Source organism: Amphiura filiformis, chromosome 2 (genome assembly GCF_039555335.1).
Source record: "Amphiura filiformis chromosome 2, Afil_fr2py, whole genome shotgun sequence".
In the NCBI taxonomy this organism is placed as follows: domain Eukaryota; kingdom Metazoa; phylum Echinodermata; class Ophiuroidea; order Amphilepidida; family Amphiuridae; genus Amphiura; species Amphiura filiformis.
In genome coordinates, this window is record NC_092629.1 from 85,617,731 (window position 1) to 85,638,780 (window position 21,050).

At 37.0% G+C, this 21,050-nt stretch overlaps 1 protein-coding gene across 2 annotated transcripts in view; it reads left to right on the plus strand.

The window, feature by feature from the left end:
- The first annotated feature begins 1,915 nt into the window (after positions 1-1,915).
- LOC140146739 (purine nucleoside phosphorylase-like) overlaps positions 1,916-21,050 on the plus strand; it is a 29,622-nt gene continuing 10,487 nt past the window's right edge. The window contains exons 1-3 of one of the 2 annotated variants that reach the window (XM_072168614.1): positions 1,916-2,095; positions 19,394-19,563; positions 20,396-20,499. In XM_072168614.1, coding sequence (XP_072024715.1) covers positions 2,079-2,095; positions 19,394-19,563; positions 20,396-20,499 — 291 coding nt within the window. In that variant the 5' untranslated portion in view covers positions 1,916-2,078. The remainder of the gene's footprint in view (positions 2,096-19,393; positions 19,564-20,395; positions 20,500-21,050) is intronic. The other variant, XM_072168615.1, reaches the window with a different exon arrangement.

The window sequence follows — 21,050 nt, forward strand, 5'->3', positions numbered from 1 at the left end:
TTCCAAGCGGCTTTCCGTATTTTTTTGTGGCCCGGGACGTGACCCAGGCCAAAATTTGGAGGCCCCAAACTCACCAAGTGTCCAAGGTTTGCTTAAGGGTAGACGAGGTATTGTTGGTCGAAGCAGCCAATTCTCGATTTTCATTAATTTAAATCAATATATTATTGAAAAATAATACTTTATTATAGCTTTGCATACTTTTGAAACCCGGGTTGAAACCTTGCTTGATTTATTGTTGCTACTTGGACCTACAAAAGTATATAGGGCCTAATGTGATATTTGAATTATTCTTCTACATACTCGCTATGAAATGATCAAAGCAATTTTTGCCAAAGCTCACTGCCATTCAGCCAGCCTGCTGCCATTCGCAATGCTGCATGTGAACTACCAAATCGCAACAGTTTAAAATAGTGACCAGACCTTATAGCCGCATAAAATTAATGTTTTGATTCTCGTCAGTCGTCCAGACTGAAGATTTTCATGATTATTGATAGGTAGGGAGTCCCCCCCAATGTAAAATTAGCATTGTTTCAGGTTTGACACTATTTTAAAGTGTTGCGATTTTGTAGTTCACAGCATCTTGCAAATGGTAGTCAGCTTTGGCAAAAATCGCATTGCTCATTTCATATAGCGAGTGTGTAGAAGAATTCAAATATCACATTATATACTTTTGTAGGTCCTGTGGTTCTTGACTTATGTTGTAGGGCTGAAACACCTGCAACACTTACATAAACGTACATAACTCCGAAAAAACAACAACGATAAATCAAGCAAGGTTTGAAAGTATCATGGCTTTTGCAAAACATCAAAGTTATTTTCCAATAATATATTGATTTAGGCCTACATAATGAAAATCGATATTTTTGGCTGCTTCGACCACCTCGGCTATTGGTCCGAGTATAGTCCCACCCGTTTTTTAGGTGAAAATTTTTCACAATTGGGGGGTGGGATTATACTCGAATAAAATTTTTTTTTTTTTTTGTTTTATTTTTTTCCGGTGTTGGACCCTGGACCTAGATTAGATGCTAGGATCATTCATGGTTGACCTAAAAAAAAAAAAAAAAAATTTCAAGATATTTTGTATTTTTAATATGAAAATTGATACTTTGTTTTCATGTCATACTCTATTAATGATTTCAAAATGCATTCAAATTTGAATGCATTTTGAAATCATTAATAGAGTAGGCCTATGACATGAATACAAATTATCAATTTTCATATTAAAAATACAAAATATCTTGAAATTTTTTTTATTTTTTATTTTTTTTTAGGACAACCATGATTGATCCTAGCATCTAGGTCTAGGTCCAGGGACACTCCAAAACCGCAAAAAAAAAACTTATGAAAAAAAAACTATACTCGGACGAATACGGTAATAATACTTTCGGACTTATCCAACTGTTTTTCCCTATTTTAATGTGAGATTCTGAGCTGAGGGAAACCCGGAGTACAACAAAAAGTCTTGGAGTTGGAAGTGATGCATGTTCTATGTATAAATTTACCTAAAAGTCTAAAAAATGTTTTAAAATGTATGGAAAAAAATCTGATAAATCCCAGAAATTGAGGAGGGAGGGCGGGATGAAAACATTAATTTTTATAATACCCTACGACCTTAGATCGACAGTGGCGGCAGATGCATTAAAATTTAGGGGGGTCGAGCAATGGCGACGCTACGGGGGGGCATGGGGATAATCAGTCAGATCTCTTGCCCCCTGTTTCCCCCAGTAAAAAACCAAAATTCCAAAAATTTCCACTTTTTGCGGTGATTTTGCGCAAAATTTGTTTATTTTTTTTCTACGATCTGATGGTCGGAGACTTGCGTCAAGTCTACCAAAAAGTGGGCACGGTCGGAGGTGTGTCCAGTTTCTTGACGTCACACACGGTGACCACGAGCACGATCGGAACCGGAACCACATCATCAGGGATAAATCACAACATCATCACAACCGGATCGACCCACAGTCGAGTCATCATCTCCTGAAAAACACTAATTGTCGTGGATTCAACGTCTACATAGTACATCGAGCTGCAAACTTGTAGTTAAAGTGACAGAGATATTTTTAGGAACATCTTGCAGTATGGAACACGAAAAAAGGTTTGTTTATCATGATGTTTATCACTGTGTTATTGTGCCTGAAATTGCACGTGAATATTATTGTTGAATGCATATTATTAATATGAACAGTATCTGTAACTGAGTCAGTATCTTCGTTTTACAAAATTTGTTTCTACAATTTACAACAGACAGAAGACATGCTGACAGGTCTAGTTGGTATGCTGATCGAATGACTGTGTTTAATTATGTATAGGCCTACATCATGATCATGTCAAGAATGTAAAAAATGTTACTGACATGTCTCTGAGGTTAAATTAAAATCTCCAAATTAGGAAATCAAGTTGAAGTTCACTGGTACAGTCAATTTGGGAGTTTTCGATATCCACGACGACGGATGGTTCTGAGACGGTAAAACACCAAACCTTGTCGTCATCGTCGCCACAACGGTTGGGTTGCCAGGTTTTTGTGCACTGTGTTGTAAAATTTGGACGACAATGCATTATTTTCAAAGAGTCGATGACAACAAGGTGGTGTTTTACCGTCGCAGAACCATCTGTCATGGAAATGGAAAACTCCCTAATGATATCAGAAAGTTATTTTTCCAGTGATATTACAGATAAGAAAGCGAGCAAGACTAAAAAATAATGAGAGCACAACCATTTCATTTTTCGCCCTGTTCATGTGTTGTGGCAGTGACATCAACTCCTTGAGGCAGTGGTTTCTCACTCGCATCTCATGGACATGATCACACTGCATCAGGGTCTTAGCTAGCCACCCGTCTGGCCGTCATTTTAGACGGCCAGTTTGCTCCTGGGACGGGCAAAATCAATGCCTTTGACAGAGGCTATATATATTATAAATTGTATGTTTTGAGAAGCTAATTGTCCTTTTTAGTAGACCCAATTTGTAGAACAAGGCCATATCAGCACATATTTGAACTCTTTGAACCCCCAAATGGGCTATGTCTGGTAAATGTTTTAAAGGTCAAATTAGGACAGGTAATTTTATTCAAATGACAGGCAACCCTCAATTTCTAGCTAAGACCCTGCACAGCATCTTTAATCGTGTGCTTTTTATTATAATGCCAGCGTTTTGAGCCAACACTAGTGATTTGAAGCTGCCCCAATGAAATGCACACTGACGACTGACACTGTGCCACATCAGGGTGGAAAATGGTCTAAATACACATCCCTATTTATCTAAATTATTATGTTGGTCTACTTGTACACACACCACACATTATATAAACATACATTTTAATAATTCTATTGATATTAATGCTCTGCATGCTAGCCATGCACTTCAACGGAAAAAGGTCAAGTTTTGAAATATTTTCTCAAAATATCAAGAGCTATTTTAAGAACTACTGAACCAATGCTAGGCTTGTTTGTACTCATTTTAATGCATTTTTCATGCTGATTCCAAATATGGGCATAAAAATTTACATTTCTGAATTTTTTGAATTTTGATTTTTTTTTAAAACTTGTCGTCTGCAGTCGACACCCGCGTGAAGAGAGTTAATATTCATCATACCCACTTGAGATTTTAATAACTATTGAACGTTTTTGATAATTGTTCAACAACAGTGTACATGTACATGTACACTATCATGGTTTACATACTGCATTAGTTTCTATCATGTCTTTGTCTTTTTCCCCTCACCAAGTTGGTATACCTGGCTCGAATCTTTCTAAATGTGTAGACATGTCAGAAAATCTTTTGGGTCAGTCCATCTCAAATCACCTAATGGGTTGGCTAGTCACCCTCTCAGATTTTGTTTAAAATCACTTATATCATAGCCCTATGTGCCAAATGAACACATTTCAAACGGCGGTCTCTACTCCTTGTCATTTCCGAGAACCGGCCTATTGAAAATTGGGTCAGACCCCCCCCTTTTTGGGCACGCGTGTCGCGACATTAATTTTCTTCCGAGTTTAGACATTCATATCTTCCCCTAGGGGTAAGCTACAGGGCTACAAATTGGAATCTAGGGTGTCTTTGACCCAAATATAAACCAGATTCTGGACTCATAAACAATGTATCTCACCCCCATTTGATGCCCTATAGCAGGGTAGACCACTCATTGGCTTCATAAAAATTTCACAGGGGCTCAAAGATGACTCCTCGGCCAAAAGACCCCCCGTTCGTGACCCCATTTGACCTTGTGGGAAATAATCCACCATAACCAAACTCACACAAATTCAAAATACTTGCATGATGTTCCTCTGTACCAAAAATCTTAGTGGTATCAACGTCTGTCAAGCCATCTTCATGTTTAAATTAGTGTTTGAATCTCTCATTGAAATACACAGTAAATTGATGAACTTTGCATTTTGGGAATTAGAACATTACTGTGTATTTCAATGCGATCTCCAAACAGTCATTTAACCATGAAGATGGCTTGACACCACTTTGATTTCTGGTACAGAGGAACATCAAGTATTTTGAATATGTGAGAGTTTGATTATGGTGGGTCATTTCCCACATAATAAAATTTGGGTTGGTATTTAGGACAATTTTGTGTGTATTTCAATGGGAAGTGGACAAATTGCGTCAAAAAACATCAAATATTCAACGAGCCATAACTCAGAAACGACAAGGAGTTGAGACCTACAGTTTGAAATGTGTTCATTTGACCCATAGGTCTATGATATAAGTGATTTTAAAGAAAATCTGAGAGGGTGACCAGCCAACCTTTTCTGAAAATTAGGTGAGTTGATATGGAATGACTCTTTTGCAGAGTTCCTTTTACAAATTAAATGTACTATTAAACCACTATATTATTTTGTACAAGATCCTATGCATTAATTGCATGATGTCTCGCACACACATGTATGATGTATACGCTTTAGACCAGTGAATCTGAATGTGGTTTTGAATCAAAGGTCAACAGCAATTACAGGTAGGGGTACACACGTATATCTTTTTTTTGCAGACCCATCTTTTTTGCGCGAAAAGTCTCACTTCCCATCCTCAAGACGTATTCAAAATGTGACATGTGCACCAGTTACAGCCCCCGAAATGGTCTATATTCAAACAACCAAAACCGAAACATTTGTAGAAATCTCCATGTTGGACGATACCCGGTATGCAAAAATGCAAAAAAAATACAATGACGCAACTTGCAAACTTCGAAAAGGACTTACTCGGAGTTTGACTCAAATGTTATGTCCATAGTATGTACCTGCTAGAAATTAATTTGATCAAAATCAGAGATCTGAATCAGTGACATTTGGCTCCATTTTCCCACACGCTTTATGTATATTGCTCTTATGCTTTTTATAAACCCATCCTTTACACCGCAAAGTTTTAACCCCTACCCTTTATGCCAATTTGTAGAAAGCGTGCTGGATAAACAGTGACATAATTATATATTTTTTTGCACTTGTAAAACATATATTCATTTCCAGGCCTAAATTTCATGCCAGTTTGCGAGAATCAAAAACCATCTGAGTCGCTTCAATTACTGCATGATTCAATGAGAGAAATTGATTCTCGCAAGTCGCAATTAAATGTTACAAGAATCATTACCAGAATCGATTCAGTGATTCTCGCCGAATCTGAGGACTGAGGCCCTGTATTCCAGCTAGGTTTTAAAGTATACATGAAAGCTAGGCATTAAAAAGGCCAACTCTATTCCAGTTCCTTGACCTACCTCTTGACCTAAGCCGTCCACACCATTTTGGGAATGTGTGATGGCTTCTGTTTCAGGATGGCTTGCCAGATCCTCCGATCACGTGATAGACTGGTAGCTTCAGCCAGGGAGCTCAGGTTTCTAGTAGCACAGTCTGCCTTTACACAATCTGTCCATTTCTTGGCTGGTCTTCCACGTGGTCTGTCACCATGGATATTGGAGGTCAGGAGAATGTTTGGGTATCTTGATGGTTGCATCCGATTGACATGGCCAAAGTATTTCAGTCTTTTTGTGGTCACTCTGTCAATTATCGGCTCCTTCAGACCTAGGCTTTCTCTGATGACGGTGTTCCTGATTTTGTCTAGTCTGGTGACACCCATGATTTTCCTGAGGCAGATCATCTCAAAAGTCAGCAGCCTATTTTCGCTCTATCTTTTCAGTGTCCATGTTTCTGAGCCATACATAAGGATGGACAGGACAAGTACTTTGTAGAGTTCGATTTTTGTTGAGCAAGTGATGTCTTTAGCATGCCAGATTTTGTTGAGACTTTGAATCGCCCCAAGCGCCTTTCCAATTCTGTGCCTGATATCTTCTGAGCATGTTCCCCTCTGAGTAATGGCACCTCCAAGGTATATGAACTTGTCTACCTGAAGAAGTTTCACCCCATTGATGTTGATGTTTAGCTCCTGTGGTTGCTTGCTGATAACTTGTACCTCTGTCTTGGCGATGTTAATCTTCAAGCGAAATTTGAGCTGTTTAGGTTCACTTTGTTGGTCAGTGTTTGCAGATCTCTTTCATTTTCGGCTATCAGCACAATATCATCTGCAAAGCGAAGATTATTTATCAGGTGACCTTGTATGTTGACGCCAATTGTAGTGTCATTAGTTGCGTATAGCATTACGATTTCCAGGAGGATGTTGAAGAGTTGTGGGGACAGTACACAGCCCTGACGCACTCCCACCGTTGTTCTAAACCACTCTGTCAGTTCGCCGTTCACTCTGACTGCACTTGTAGACTGATTATACAGTGCTTGAAGAAGTTGTATGTGCTTGTTTGAGTATCCAAAGAACTGCATCGCTTTCCAAAGACCTTCCTGCCACACTGTATCGAATGCCTTTTCAAAGTCGATGTAACAACAGAATAGGCTTTTCTTCTTCTCAAGGTGTTTCTCTGCTATCTGTCTGAGGGTGAACAGTTGATCTGTTGTTGATCTTCCCGGTCTGAAGCCTGCCTGGGACTCTGACAGAATTTCTTCTGTCCTCTTTATGATTCTACGTTGGAGAATTAGAGCAAATACCTTTCCTGCATGGCTCAGTAGACTTATGCCCCTGTAGTTGCCACAGTCAAGTTTGTCTTTCTTCTTAAAGATGGGATTAATAATTGCTCTACCCCAGTCAGCTGGGAAGACTTCCTCCTTCCAAATTTGATTACAGAGTCTATAGAGAATATCTATGCCAGTTTCTCCAGATGCTTTCAGTTCTTCCGCTGTTATACTATCATAACCCGGTGCCTTTCCATCTGTTAACTTCTTAACAGCACTAGTCACTTCATCTCTTAGGATGTCTGGTTCATTTTCCAGCTTAGGCATCTGGGGTATTTGAATTGCATCCACATTGACATAGTTTTTATTATTATACAGCTCCTCGTAATTTTCTTTCCATCTATCTTTCACGTCAGATAAATCAGTCAGGACTTGTCCATCTTTGCTCCTCACTGTTTGCATTTTGATACTCGATTTCCTTGTGATCTTCTTAATACTTGCATAAACCTCCTTGGATTTTGCCACTTGGTGTGCGTTATCCACCTTTTTACATAGATCTTTGATCCACTTATCTTTGCATCCTTTAGTCTTCCTTTTAATTTCTCTGTTGAGGAAATTATACCGAGCTCTCTTGGTGGAATCTGTCATTTTTTTCTATCTTAACCTGCTTTCGCTCGTCGCTTAATTGGAGAACCTCCTCACTAATCCATGGGTCTTGATGCTGGGCCTTTCTGTTGCCAAGAACCTTCTTAGATGTCTCGTTGAAGGCTGTTTTTATGCCTTCCCATAGAGTTTCTACATCTGTGTCAGCATCATCCAGCAATGGGGAGAATTTTCCTCCAATTTCAACTTCATAGGAGTTTTGAGTAATAGTGTCTTTGAGCTTTTGAACATCGTATCGTTTGGGATAATTTGGTCTTGCTTTTGTCTTGAATCTGAGCCGTAGGTTTGCTATAACCAGTTGGTGGTCAGACCCAACATCAGACCCAACATCTATTCCAGTTCCATTCACACCTTATTTACCTTGGGATGTATTGTAATATTTTTTTAGGCAGAGAAAAATCTTCTCTGTATTAATAGGTAATAGCATTTTTCTTTAAAAAAAAATATTTTAGGGTTATGTGCTAGTTTTCATTGTCCCTCCGCGCGCGTTTTGGAAAATCGATCTCATTTTGAAAATCATCTCAAATTGGATAGAATTGAGACCCAAATTGAGAATGAATTTGAGTACCAATATGAGATCCATAATCACTCAATTGGTGCTTAATACATTAATTGGTGCTACCAAATGTTTGTCATTTCATGGTCAAAGAAGTTGGGGATCACCAAAATTGTACTTTTGACAGAGCAAGGCCTAATTACTCCAATTTAATAGCCGAAGTAGTCATGGTAGTATTGGGAATTTTGTGCTTGCACAGGTTTCTCTGTCATGAAGACAAGGCCAAAAACTATGAAACATCTTATTATTGATGATACATACTTCAAATTTATGTATCCTCTTTAAATATCAGGGTAATTTTGCTTTAACTGCCAGTTTTCACTGCATGAAATATTTTCACATTACTTAAATATTAAACGGTTGTTCTTTTTATTTTTTGTAGCAAACAACCTGAAACCAACTATCCTCCTGGAATTTATAAGTCCTTTGTTACTGATTGAGTTTGCAATTTTACGAGCTATTTTATGAGTATTCAGATTTTAAGTTTGTGAGGTACTCTGATGTTTTATAATTTGAAAAACATTCTCCTGATTGTTTTGCTTTTGAAAGGAACAAGAACAAGAATTTGTCTTTAAAAAGACAAAGTTCACGGATCAGGTGTATAGTTCTCTACTTTGGTCTAACTTTCAATATTATTATACTAACCCACAGATACTAACCTACTCTGCACTGATTTAACAATAAATAAGTGATTTCAGGCATAAATGATACTTGCATCTTGACTCTGGAAAATAATTGTCAAAAAACCTCATTTTGCATAAATTAGGTTTTTAAACCACCTACAGGAAACAAACTTACATCAAAATATCCACTGTATCAGCCCATCAGATGCTATTTCCCATTCGACACCCCATTCCTTTTTAAAAGAAGTTTTATTTGGAAGCAAATCGCCTAATGTGTTTCAGGAACACTGCGTGTTTGTTGAATAGTTTTCTATACAGATGCTAGTTGCCAATATCACTAAAGTAAACACATTACACTACATGGTCTTGCTAGTTTTTGTCAGCTATCCCAGCTTTTTATATGCACACCAATTATTATTTTGTAACAGAAAATATAACATCTTAATACTAATTATGGCGTGTCTGTCCGTCCTCTGTCCGCGCGCTATCGCGTGCGAGTGGCAAGATAACGTGTGCGTATAACGCGTGCTCGCGGTGCGTATCGCGTGCGGGCGGTGCGCTATCGCGTAGTGTGCGGAGTACCGACGGGCGCAGTGCGAGCATCGAAAAGCATTACAGTGACTAACAGGTGCATCTCATCGGACCAATAGGCCTATTTTAAAGACATGATTAACATAAAAATCATCAGTTATGGTAAGGCCTATGTAACCCATTTGCGTTCACATTTCTCCCGATTGAATTGACGGCCTACATCCAGACACTACTAGAATTTCGAGGTATTTTTGGGTCCTCCGATGTGGTAGCAGGACAGGGCTTGGAAGAGGCGAACGATGGGTTTTCAGATTATGGGTTCCGAAGTAAGTACAGCTACAAAACAGAGTCATGTCTTAATCATTGAGAGACGTATATCGTAGTAGTTTGAAAGGTCAGGACAAGTATTATGGGTAACAGGTGTTGGGTAATTAGAGATAGGCCTATCACGAGAACCGCCCCACCCCGAGAACCGCGAAATCTAGTTGGATATGTTTATGCACACATTGCTTGGTTATTACAAGAGTCAATAAACAACCGATTTAACTAACAGTGTTTAATCAGAGAAGTGGTTCAATTAACTATAGAGAATGGGCTTAATTTTGTGCGCTGTAGTTATATTCTGAAGTAAATCGCCTATTGCAGGTTTCTATGCCTTATCACTAAATAAATAAAATTACAGCTAATTATACTGACCATGGTGACCTGCTTAACCAATCAGTATGTGTATTGTCAGCATGTGATTGCTATAAGCCAATTGAAAACATGTTAAATAAAAAAGGCTAAAAATTCCCTACACTAAGCAGTCTCTCTGAAGATTAAATGTGCTAAATTGTGCTTGTCATGGGGAGCAGGATTAGATAAAGGCATACAAACGAGGGTATGAGATATTAGGAATGATTTCCTAGCCTCTTAACCACAGGTTTGGTGGCTTACAATAGCTATTCAAGGCACATGGTATGTAGGGGATAAACTGTGCATATGAGATGTGGGTGCAAACGGTTTTAATGTTCACTGGCGCACAGTGACATCGCCCCGATATCTTCATAGTAGAAATCGCCAGGTAGGGTGAATCCACAGCCACACATGGCTATTTTATTCGGACCTTATGAGATGCATATTATTAGCGAAGTGACCTGACTAAGGCTATGACAATAGACGGGTAATTGATTTCTCGCTGTGTGAGCAAGCTTGTATACGACATTGCGGTCAATGGTTAATATACTGTCTCCACTTGAGTGAGTGCCGCTATAGCCTGCTGCGCGCTGTAGTCCATAGGCCTACAGGACCAACGCAATATAAAATTGAGAGTTTTGGTCAAATTTTGAGTTCAAAGCGCACGGCCAATTTTCAAAGCGCACGCTAACGACTATAATATCTGTTCAACATGTATTTTCAAGTGTATGAGACCACATCTGGTTTCTTGAGAAAAATTCATTTACGGGAGATATTCATCATTTTCTAACCCAGTATCCGAAGATTTTCGTCTGATATCAAAATCGTGCACAGCAATTCACGTGTATCGATCCCGTGTATTCATTTTAATGTCTCTGCTGCACCAAATAATTATTAGCCAGGCGATGTCGGTGTGTGGCGTGAACAAAAACATTTTTAGATCAATATTACCTTATTATGGTCACCTTGTGTATACTCAAAATTGAAAAGACCATGAACAGCAATTAAACCATTACTTGACCATGAGAAGTCTAGACACTGGTTCTATGTATACAGTACCATACTTCATCAACTATAACAGTTAGCAACTTAGCACCCAATAAAAGCTAATTGGGTGGATCCCGGGGGTACTCAGTACAAATTACCATACGGGGACGTGCCGCAAACATGGGTAGCATTTTCAGCCTTCTGGTATATCAATGACCCCTTTTTCAAAGCCTATTTTGGTATATCAATGGGTCCTTTTTTCAAAATTTTCTCAATTTTTTCGGAAAACAGCCCAATTTTTCCTTAATCTAGCCAAAATTTTCCAAAAATTTTGGGAAAATTTGTAAAAACTAAGACAATTTTGGGTAAATTCGGCCGAAAATTTAGCCTTTTGGTATATCAATGGGTCCAAATTTCTTGAAAAATTGGTATATTTATGGGTCTACTTCCAAAATCTCAGCGGCACGTCCCTACCAAAACCAAACTTGAGTACCCCCCCCCCCCGGGGTGGATTATATCTCAATTTGTCACTCAAATTGGATCTCATATTAGATCTCAAATTGCTTCTCAAATCTATTCAATTTGAGACGATTACAAATATGAGATCCATTTTCCAAAATGAGATACTTTTGAATACCGGGATCCAGTGATTACAGGTCTAAAATCCTAAAGGACAAGGCAAGTGGTGTCAATGGAATTTATGGAACCATTTATGATGGAACAGATAATACTTTTTAGTGTCTGGAAATTTTTTATAACAATTGTTAATTACCGTACTTAAATTGCAGTATTATTAAAATGAGAATTAGTCAATTTTCCAAGACAACTATGATTTAAAAGGGCATTTTTGATCCACAGCCTCATTTCCCCACTTTTCTCAAAAAAAGTTGAGATTTTCATACCACTGGAAACCTGTGGCTACATATTGTTTAAGTACCAAAAATTTCTTGCAGATTTAATTTGTTTAGCAAAAATATTGTCAAATTAGAATTTCGTTCTGGTATACCAGAACGAAATTACAACAGTGGCCTATGGACTGAGCAGTGTAATACACATAATCATGCATAACTCGCAAGTTACGCAAAATCGGAATCAACTGAAATTTTGAGAGTAAGCTTTTTTTCGTGGATATCTACTGAAGAATGTCATAAAAAGAGGATGATAGGATCACAAAATCCTCCTTTAAATCTTTAAGGTGGTACTATATACACCCCATGATAAATTTGTGACTATTTTAGCATGTTTCTCAAAAAATAATATCACACTGGTAATAAAAGTTATGTAGGCCTATAACTATTAACTATATATGGGGCAAGGAATCCAGTTACATTGGAATTTCAGTGACTCAAGACAAGCGGTACGTTATTTATGATAATAAAAGAGCACCTACCGCTAGAATGTACCTCATTTCATGTATGTATATTATAATGAACCATTTGTCTTGAATCACTGAAATTTCAGTTATTTTTTGAGAAAAATGCAAAAGTCACAACATTTATCAGGGTACAATAGTACCATGTGCCCTTAAAGTTTCACAAATGAAATCATGGTCACAATTTATAACAATTGGAACAGATTACAATGTCTGGAAATTTTTACAACAATTGTTATGTGGATTATTAAAATGCAGAATCCTTGAGAGTAGTAAATTTTCCTAGAAAACAGATCATCCGATTAATCTTTTCAAAAATTTAATCTTTTTCATGAAAAACATCAGAAAGACACTAATTAATGCATTTTTAAGGTCATTTATGTGTCATTGTATCTAGGACTTGTAAATTAAGTCTAGTAAAAAATCATAGATTGTCAAATTTGATGAGTTATGATAAAATCACTGATCCTTTAAATCTCTTTTTAAGGGGGTACTACACTCCTGGCCAATTTTGTGCCTATTTTTGCATTTTTCTCAAAAATTATAGCGCATTGGTGACAAGTAAGATATGTATATTATAGGGGCAAGGACTACAACTACTGCACTGAAAATTCAGCAACTCAAGGTAAGTAGTTATTGATTTATTGATCAAATACTGGTTTTCCCTCATTTTTGACTGTAACTCCACAACTGTTGTCTGTGCTGAAATTAAATTTCCAGTGCAGTAGTTGTAGTCTTGCCCCTATTTATATACATATCTTACTTGCCACCAATGCGCTATAATTTTTGAGAAAAATGCAAAAACAGGCACAAAATTGGACAGGGGTGTAGTACCCACTTAAGGTCATGTGTCATTGTACATGTATCTAATTTAGTCTAGTAAAAAATCATAGATTGTCAAATTTGATGAGTTATGATAAAATCACTGATCCTTTAAATCTCTTTTTAAGGGGGTACTCCTGGCCAATTTTGTGCCTATTTTTGCATTTTTCTCAAAAATTATAGCGCATTGGTGACAAGTAAGATATGTATATTATAGGGCAAGGACTACAACTACTGCACTGAAAATTCAGCAACTCAAGGTAAGTAGTTATTGATTTATTGATCAAATACTGGTTTTCCCTCATTTTTGACTGTAACTCCACAACTGTTGTCTGTGCTGAAATTAAATTTCCAGTGCAGTAGTTGTAGTCCTTGCCCCTATAATATACATATCTTACTTGCCACCAATGCGCTATAATTGCTGAACCATGAAATGGTATCAGCCTATAACTGTCTATGTTACTAGGTCCCTAACTAACCTTTTGGTCTGAAATGGACATATCTCTAAATGCCACGAAGGTATGACCCCATGAGTGGTGTCATATGAAAGAGGAAAGCATAAAGAATATAATAACAATATTTCCAAACGTCAGAGGTCATCCAGGGGTCACAGGGGTCAAAAAAGGTCATTTTAACTGAAAATGCTCCGATTGAGCTTAAATTTAAATACAATGATCCTTATGACATTCTAAACATGTGTAAAACATTTTAAAATTTATTTAAGGTCATTAAGGGGTCATAAAGGGGGTCAAAGGTCAAGTTATTCAAAATGTTCCAATTGAGCTGCAATTTTAATGCAATGATCCTTATGACATTCTAAACATTTTAAAATATTTTAAAATTCATTTAAGGTCATTAAGGGGTCAAAGGTCAAGTTTTTCAAAATGCTCCAATTGAGCTGAAATTTATATGCACTCCGGGTGACAGTGGTATAGGCCTACCACAATATACTGCTGAAGCCACATGGTTCAGCTATGGTGCGGTTATCGCTCTAGTTTTTGAGAAAAATGCAAAAACAGGCACAAAATTGGACAGGGGTGTAGTACCCACTTAAGGTCATGTGTCATTGTACATGTATCTAGGACTTGTAAATTTAGTCTAGTAAAAAATCATAGATTGTCAAATTTGATGAGTTATGATAAAATCACTGATCCTTTATATCTCTTTTTAACAAGCAGGATTTTAATCTGATTTAAAAGGGCATTTCGTGATCCACAGCATCATCCCCCCACTTTTCTCAAAAAAAGTTGAAATTTTCATATCACTGGAAACCTCTGGCTACATAATGTTTATGTACAAAAATTTCTTGCAGATTAATTTGTTTAGCAAAGATACCGTGAAATTTGAATTTCATTCTGGTATACCAGAACGAAATTGCAACACATTGTCTATGGAGCATTGTGATACACATAATCATGCATAACTCCCAAACGCAAAATCGGAGTCAACTGAAATTTTGGGATTAAGCTTTTTTCGTGGACATCTACTGAAATATGTCATAAAAAGAGGATGCTAGGATCTCGAAATACTCCTTTAAAGTTTTGAAAGCTCATGAAAATTACAAACCCAAACATATAGATGCATCATTTTGTGAATTTAGTCAAAAAAGTAAGTTTTATTTATATAGCATAAAATTTTAAAGCATGTGTTCCAGAGTTTATGGATTTGGTCCCCGGGATTTGGTCCACTGGATTTGTTGGCTATATATACTCAGAAATAAAGATTAGCAACTTTCCTCTCATTTTGTGGAAACAGGTTTTACAATGCATTTATTTTTCATTTGTCTGATTTTGTATGCAAATGGTGTTTCAAAATTAAAATAATTTGATCGATCAGGCTATAAAAAAAAGAGATATATATCTCAAAGCTGCTTTGTACGTTCATTTTTCTTCTAGCGCGTCCATGTCAGCTGAAACAGCAAATTCCATTTTCAATTGTGTAGGCCTAAATCAACCACAATTTTATGCTGTGTACTTTTGAACACTTGAAAATTACATTCTAAGGCCTATAACTCAAAATTAACTTTTATAAACAAAATCTTAAAAAAAATAAAATAATAAAAGATTTTTTTTTTTAGCCTAAGACGGATTTAATGAAAGCACTCAAAGCAGAGCTCTGCATAATATTGGCCCATACATAAAATTGACCTCAAAACAATTAGTGATAATTTGTTAAAACACATCAGGTCATGGACAGAGAAGATATCTTACACTTCCCACAATGCATTTCTTCCATTTCAATTTCTGTACTGATTTGCTATCTACTGCAACATGTGTTGCATATCCCTGGGTTGATAGTGACTAAAGGGCGCAAAGGATTCTGGGCAGAGTATGATATCTTCTCTTTGGCCCATTATCAAGTGCAAGGTATTCTTTATTATAGTGGGTGTGCACAAATTATGAGTGGGGAGGGGTAAATTATCAAAATGACTTGCCAAAAACTTATTGCCCCCTCTTGGCCTGCCAAAAATCCCCCTGCCCCCAAATAGCTTGCATTTGTGCATGCCAAATTTTTGGGAACCCTAATTGCAAACTTGTAGTATTTTTCATGTGAGCATCGTAGCAAGCAGGAAGTTGCACATTAGGGAAGAGCATTTTATTTGCAAGGTGCCTTGTAAATGTGCCAAAAATGCGTCCCCCTTGCAGATGTAAACTCAGGAGCCTGGCTCTAGAGATACATCTGCAAGCTAAGTTATATGGCCATGTGTAACTGAAATGATCGATTGTCATGGCAACAGTATGTCCAATATTGTTTTGTAACAGTTAATTATAAAAGGTCCATCCAGCTGTGCATTTTAATGACCAATTACAGTGAACACATATAGTATTATTTTGGGTCTTCCTATTTTGATACATATATTTTAAGTGAAATTTTTTCTTCTCTCATTGCAATGTTGAAATTGTAGAGTTTCTTTGTGGCATTAAATCATTCTCAGCATTGAGTGGGTGCCTGTACAGAATGTGCAGCAACCTGGATCTTCAGTGTACATAGTAAATATTTATCATATGAGCAAATGCGGTATACATCACACATTTTATGAGACTAGAATGTTATTGCGATGGCTGCCTCTTGTTTATAAAATGTTAAATAAAAATAAATGTTGGTATTTATACAGCGCCTTTCACATTTGCACATGTACCAAAGCACTTTACATTAATTCCGCTGTAGTTTAGAATATGTCAGCTGCCATACAATGCCCAAGGCATGCTCATACCTTTGGACAGCTCGCAATGGACAATATTCATTACAGCTCCCCATTTCACCCCTGGGTAGAGAGAAGCAAGTAAGGTAAAGTGCTTTGCCAGGGATTTGGTCCACTGGATTTGTTGGCTATACTCAGAAATAAAGATTAGCAACTTTCCTCTCATTTTGTGGAAACAGGTTTTACAATGCATTTATTTTTCATTTGTCTGATTTTGTATGCAAATGGTGTTTCAAAATTAAAATAATTTGATCGATCAGGCTAAAAAAAAAGAAGATATATATCTCAAAGCTGCTTTGTACGTTAATTTTTCTTCTAGCGCGTCCATGTCAGCTGAAACAGCAAATTCCATTTTCTAATGTCTTTTTTTTTCTTCTTTTTTTTTGCCGTAAAATAATGGAATTCTGAGACAGATTTTGAAGAAAATTTACTTAATTTGATAGTTGTTCAGGTATTGATATTTGTACTTCAATTATGTAGGCCTAAATCAACCACAATTTTATGCTGTGTACTTTTGAACACTTGAAAATTACATTATAACTCAAAATTAAGTAAAGCGCTTTGCCAGGCCTCAAAATACTTTTTTGATACCGAGGGCTATTTTTGACAGATTCAATGAAAAATAGCCCTCATGTGTGTATTTTGCCATTAACAATTTTTTCCATAGGGGCTATTTTGGGAAAATTGGGGGCGAATCGCCCTTCGCCCCCATGTTTTTTGATCCCTGCGCTTTGCCCAAGAGCACAACACGATGGCACCACCGGATGTGACATCAGATATTCTTACGCTGCCGAAGTTGGTTTCAACTCGAGTCCTCAGGCTCCAAGCTAGTATCTTGTGAAAGCAACATCTTCAATGCACCACCCTCTAAAAAGATATGCATGATACATTTAAAATAGCCATATTGGTTTTAGTACCATTACATTAGAAATTGAATTTATAATAGAAAATTAGCTTTCATCCCTGATAGAGCTGTATAGAACACCTGATATCAATCTATAGAATTTTTATGTGTAAAATATTATTATATTGATATTAGCGGCAGTTTATATTAGCAGTAGCCAGAATTTCTCTGTAAATATTATGACTACAGCTGGTTCAAAATAAAACATCTCAAAAAAAGTAACTAACCCCCTTTATTTAATGACCATTATTCAAAAGGGGGCTATTGTATTACAAATCTGTAAAATACCTTGGAAGCAGAATTTATTTCTGCACATTTTAACACCTCATTTGCAGCAATTGACTAACTATTGACGCCACAGTGTACATTTAAATCAATGTAACCCAAGATTTGAAAGTTGCAGTAAATTGTATTGATTTTGTATTCAGTGTAATGGAAGGAAATCTGTGTAATGATATGAGTGTTTTTGTATTGTAAAAATTTGTATGTTTACAAGTGCAACTTTCAAATCGGGACCTCACTACATTCAATTGACCGGTGTTTTATTGTTTTCTGGGCTATCGTATCAGATGAGGTGTCAAAATGCGCAGAAATAAATTCTGCTTCCAACGCATTTTACAGATTTGTAATACAATAGCCACTTTTTGAATAATGGCCATTATTTAAGGGGGGTTAGTTACTTTTTTTGAGATGTTTATATGACTATACTGTCTGAGAGCTATTCCCTATTCCAGAAAAATACAGCACCAATTTTTTTGGATTAAAGAAAATATCTTGTTTTGCCAAATGAAATATATTTAGCTAAATGCTAATCTTAGTTAGTTCTTTGCATGGCAGTTAAGTCAAATTGTATTATTTGGTCTATTTTGGGAAATAAGGGCCAAAAACGTGAATTTTTAGGACATTTTTGGTATGCTGTGACAATCAAGACCAAAGAAAAATAACAGAATAATACAAATATACTCAAGATTTTGAATGCTTAGACTTGTGCCAAGTATTACAAATATAATGCATAATTTTAGGCCCCTATATTTTTAGCCCATTTTCCCTCTAATTACAAAAATATTAAAATTTTACCCTTATTGCCTGTTTGAACTATTAAACTATTAAATGATTAGGATTTAGCCGTTTCATTTGGCAAAACAAGGTAATTATTTTTATTACAAAAAATGAGTGCTGTATTTGTCTAGAATAAGGGAGTAGTGTATTTGAGCACGTACACTATGTATACACTAGCACCAGGAAGTGATGTGATCATGCAATGTCCTGACAAATTTGATGTGCTCATCTATGTTGCCATGGTTACAAGAAAACATTAAAGGTGTGGTATCCGATTTTTTTCAAGTGTGATTTGACTGTTTTCTACTACATTGAGGATGTATCATCAAAGTAATGTGAAGTTCTGAATTTGCAGCAGTGGTTTGGCCTGGCTCATGTTCCTGTAGCCTGTAATCACTCCATATCCCAATTTGGAGTTACGGGCTGTGCAATAATAATTAGGGCTCCCAACATTGCTCACTTGTTGTTTTTGCAGGTTTAGCACTTCTGTGGGCCTTGGAACTGGTAATTTTTGGCTATCAAACTTCGCCTACTTCAAATGCCCACATTCGCTGTTTTTGTCCCCCCCCCCCTGCATACTGTCCAGTCTGTATTTTACTTGTTTCCCCACATCAAGTTCACCTTGCTCTTTTTTCTTTCCTGGGGAAGATAAAATTGGGGGGGGGGCAGACAAAGATTGTTTGGCAGGCTGGGGGAGGGGGGTAAGCAATTTTGGCACGCACTTATGACACACTCTTAAAAAGATTAGGGGGGGGGCATAATTATGCACAGCACAGCCCCTGAACAGTCTGAGCAAACTTTGACTAGGTTGGGCCAAGTAGCAGCATATTTCTGGGCAAAATTTCCAAGTGGGCAAATTGGCAAAGTCTTGCCTGCTCCCCATTGGACTGTACCTGGACAAATTGCATGTGAAAATGCAAATATCATTGCCAAATGATGACAATTTTGGTCCAAATACACCAAAATGATTTGCTGAACTTTAATTTGAATACAAGACAACAAAATTAATATTTTATATCCATGTTTCCTTTCTTGTTTCCCTGCATAGGTATACATTACAGGATTTACAGACATTTGCAGAGTTTATCCGAAGCAAAACAGATCACAAACCAACTATAGGCATCATATGTGGCACAGGGTTGGGGGGACTAGCAGACACGGTGGAAGACAGTGTTGTAATACAGTATTCTTCTATACCTAATTTTCCAGTTAGCACAGGTAAGGTCAGAGAACATCTATCGTCGTTGGGCAGGAAAAACCTCTTATGTGTCAGTGGCCCCTGAACATGTTTAAAGCAAAATCCCTTGTGTAACTGGTTGGCAGTTTTGTTTTAAACATGTTCAGGGGCCACAAATACGTTGAAGGTTTTTCCTGCCCAACGATGATATTCACATCCCATAATGCATTTCTACCATTTCAATATTCTGTGTACACTGATTTGCTATCTGGTGCAATGTAGGTCAATAGTGACAAAATATGTTTATTACTTGACTATATCGACCTGTGTTTAGCCAGTATATATTCTCAAAATGAAAACAAAGGGAACCTGTAAAAATCATTTATGTATTTGTATTTCCATTTTAAAGGTCTATAGAACGTAGTACCCTCAATCAGTCATGTATATATGTAGGGTCTACTATCATCTAAGAGACGAAACCGAAACAGTCAATGCGGGCTGATTGTTCCATGATGTGCGACAGACGATCGGCCCTCATGAATATGCAAGAATTCACAGCATGCAAAGCGCAGGGACTTTGACTGTTGATGAATAGTCTGTATTACATATAGTCTATGGGTCTACTGCTGCCTAATACTAAATCATCTCCTGACTGAAATGTGATGTACACATACAATGTAGGGCCTGTGGTATACTATGAGAGTACTCTGTCTCTTGTCAACGCAGGGATAGAATGCCTTAAAAGGAATTAGAAAAAGGACTAATCACAGCATTTACCAATTGGGTTTACAAGCAAAAGTTTGTAGGCATTATATTCCCTCATGCAAAATGTAAGTGAGTAAATACATTTTATAATTTATCTTTTTTTTACAGTAAAAGGACACAATAGCCAGTTTGTAATTGGGAAACTACGGGGTAAAACAGTGATATGTATGCAGGGACGATTTCACCTGTATGAAGGCTATCCAGCATGGAAGGTAGGTAACATTCCTGGGTGTATATTCCTAATACATTGGGTGTATTCCGAATACATTGGGTGTATTCCGAATACATTTGGGTTTATTCACAATACATTTGAGTGTATCCTAATACAATTGGGTGTATTCCAAATTCATTTAGGTGATGTATTCCTAATACATTTGGATGTATTGTAGTTTGTATGGAAACTACGGTTCAAGACAGTGATATGTATACAGGGGCAATTTCACCTACATTGTATATATGAAGGCTATCCTGCATGGAAGGAAGGTCACAAAACAGATTTGAGTGCATTTCTGAGATATCTGGGCGTATTCCTAATACATTTCAACATGTGAGTGTATTACAAATACATTTGTGTGTATTCCATTCCGCATGCATTTGGGTGTATTCCACATAAATTTGGGTGTATTGTAGTTTGTTGTTGGATAGTGACAAGGCAATTGATTGACGCAAGTAATATTCATCATCAGGGACTCAATCCCATTGTTGGTACACCAGTGACTTAAGTGACTTGACTTGGGTCAAACTAATAATAGTTGGAAAATAA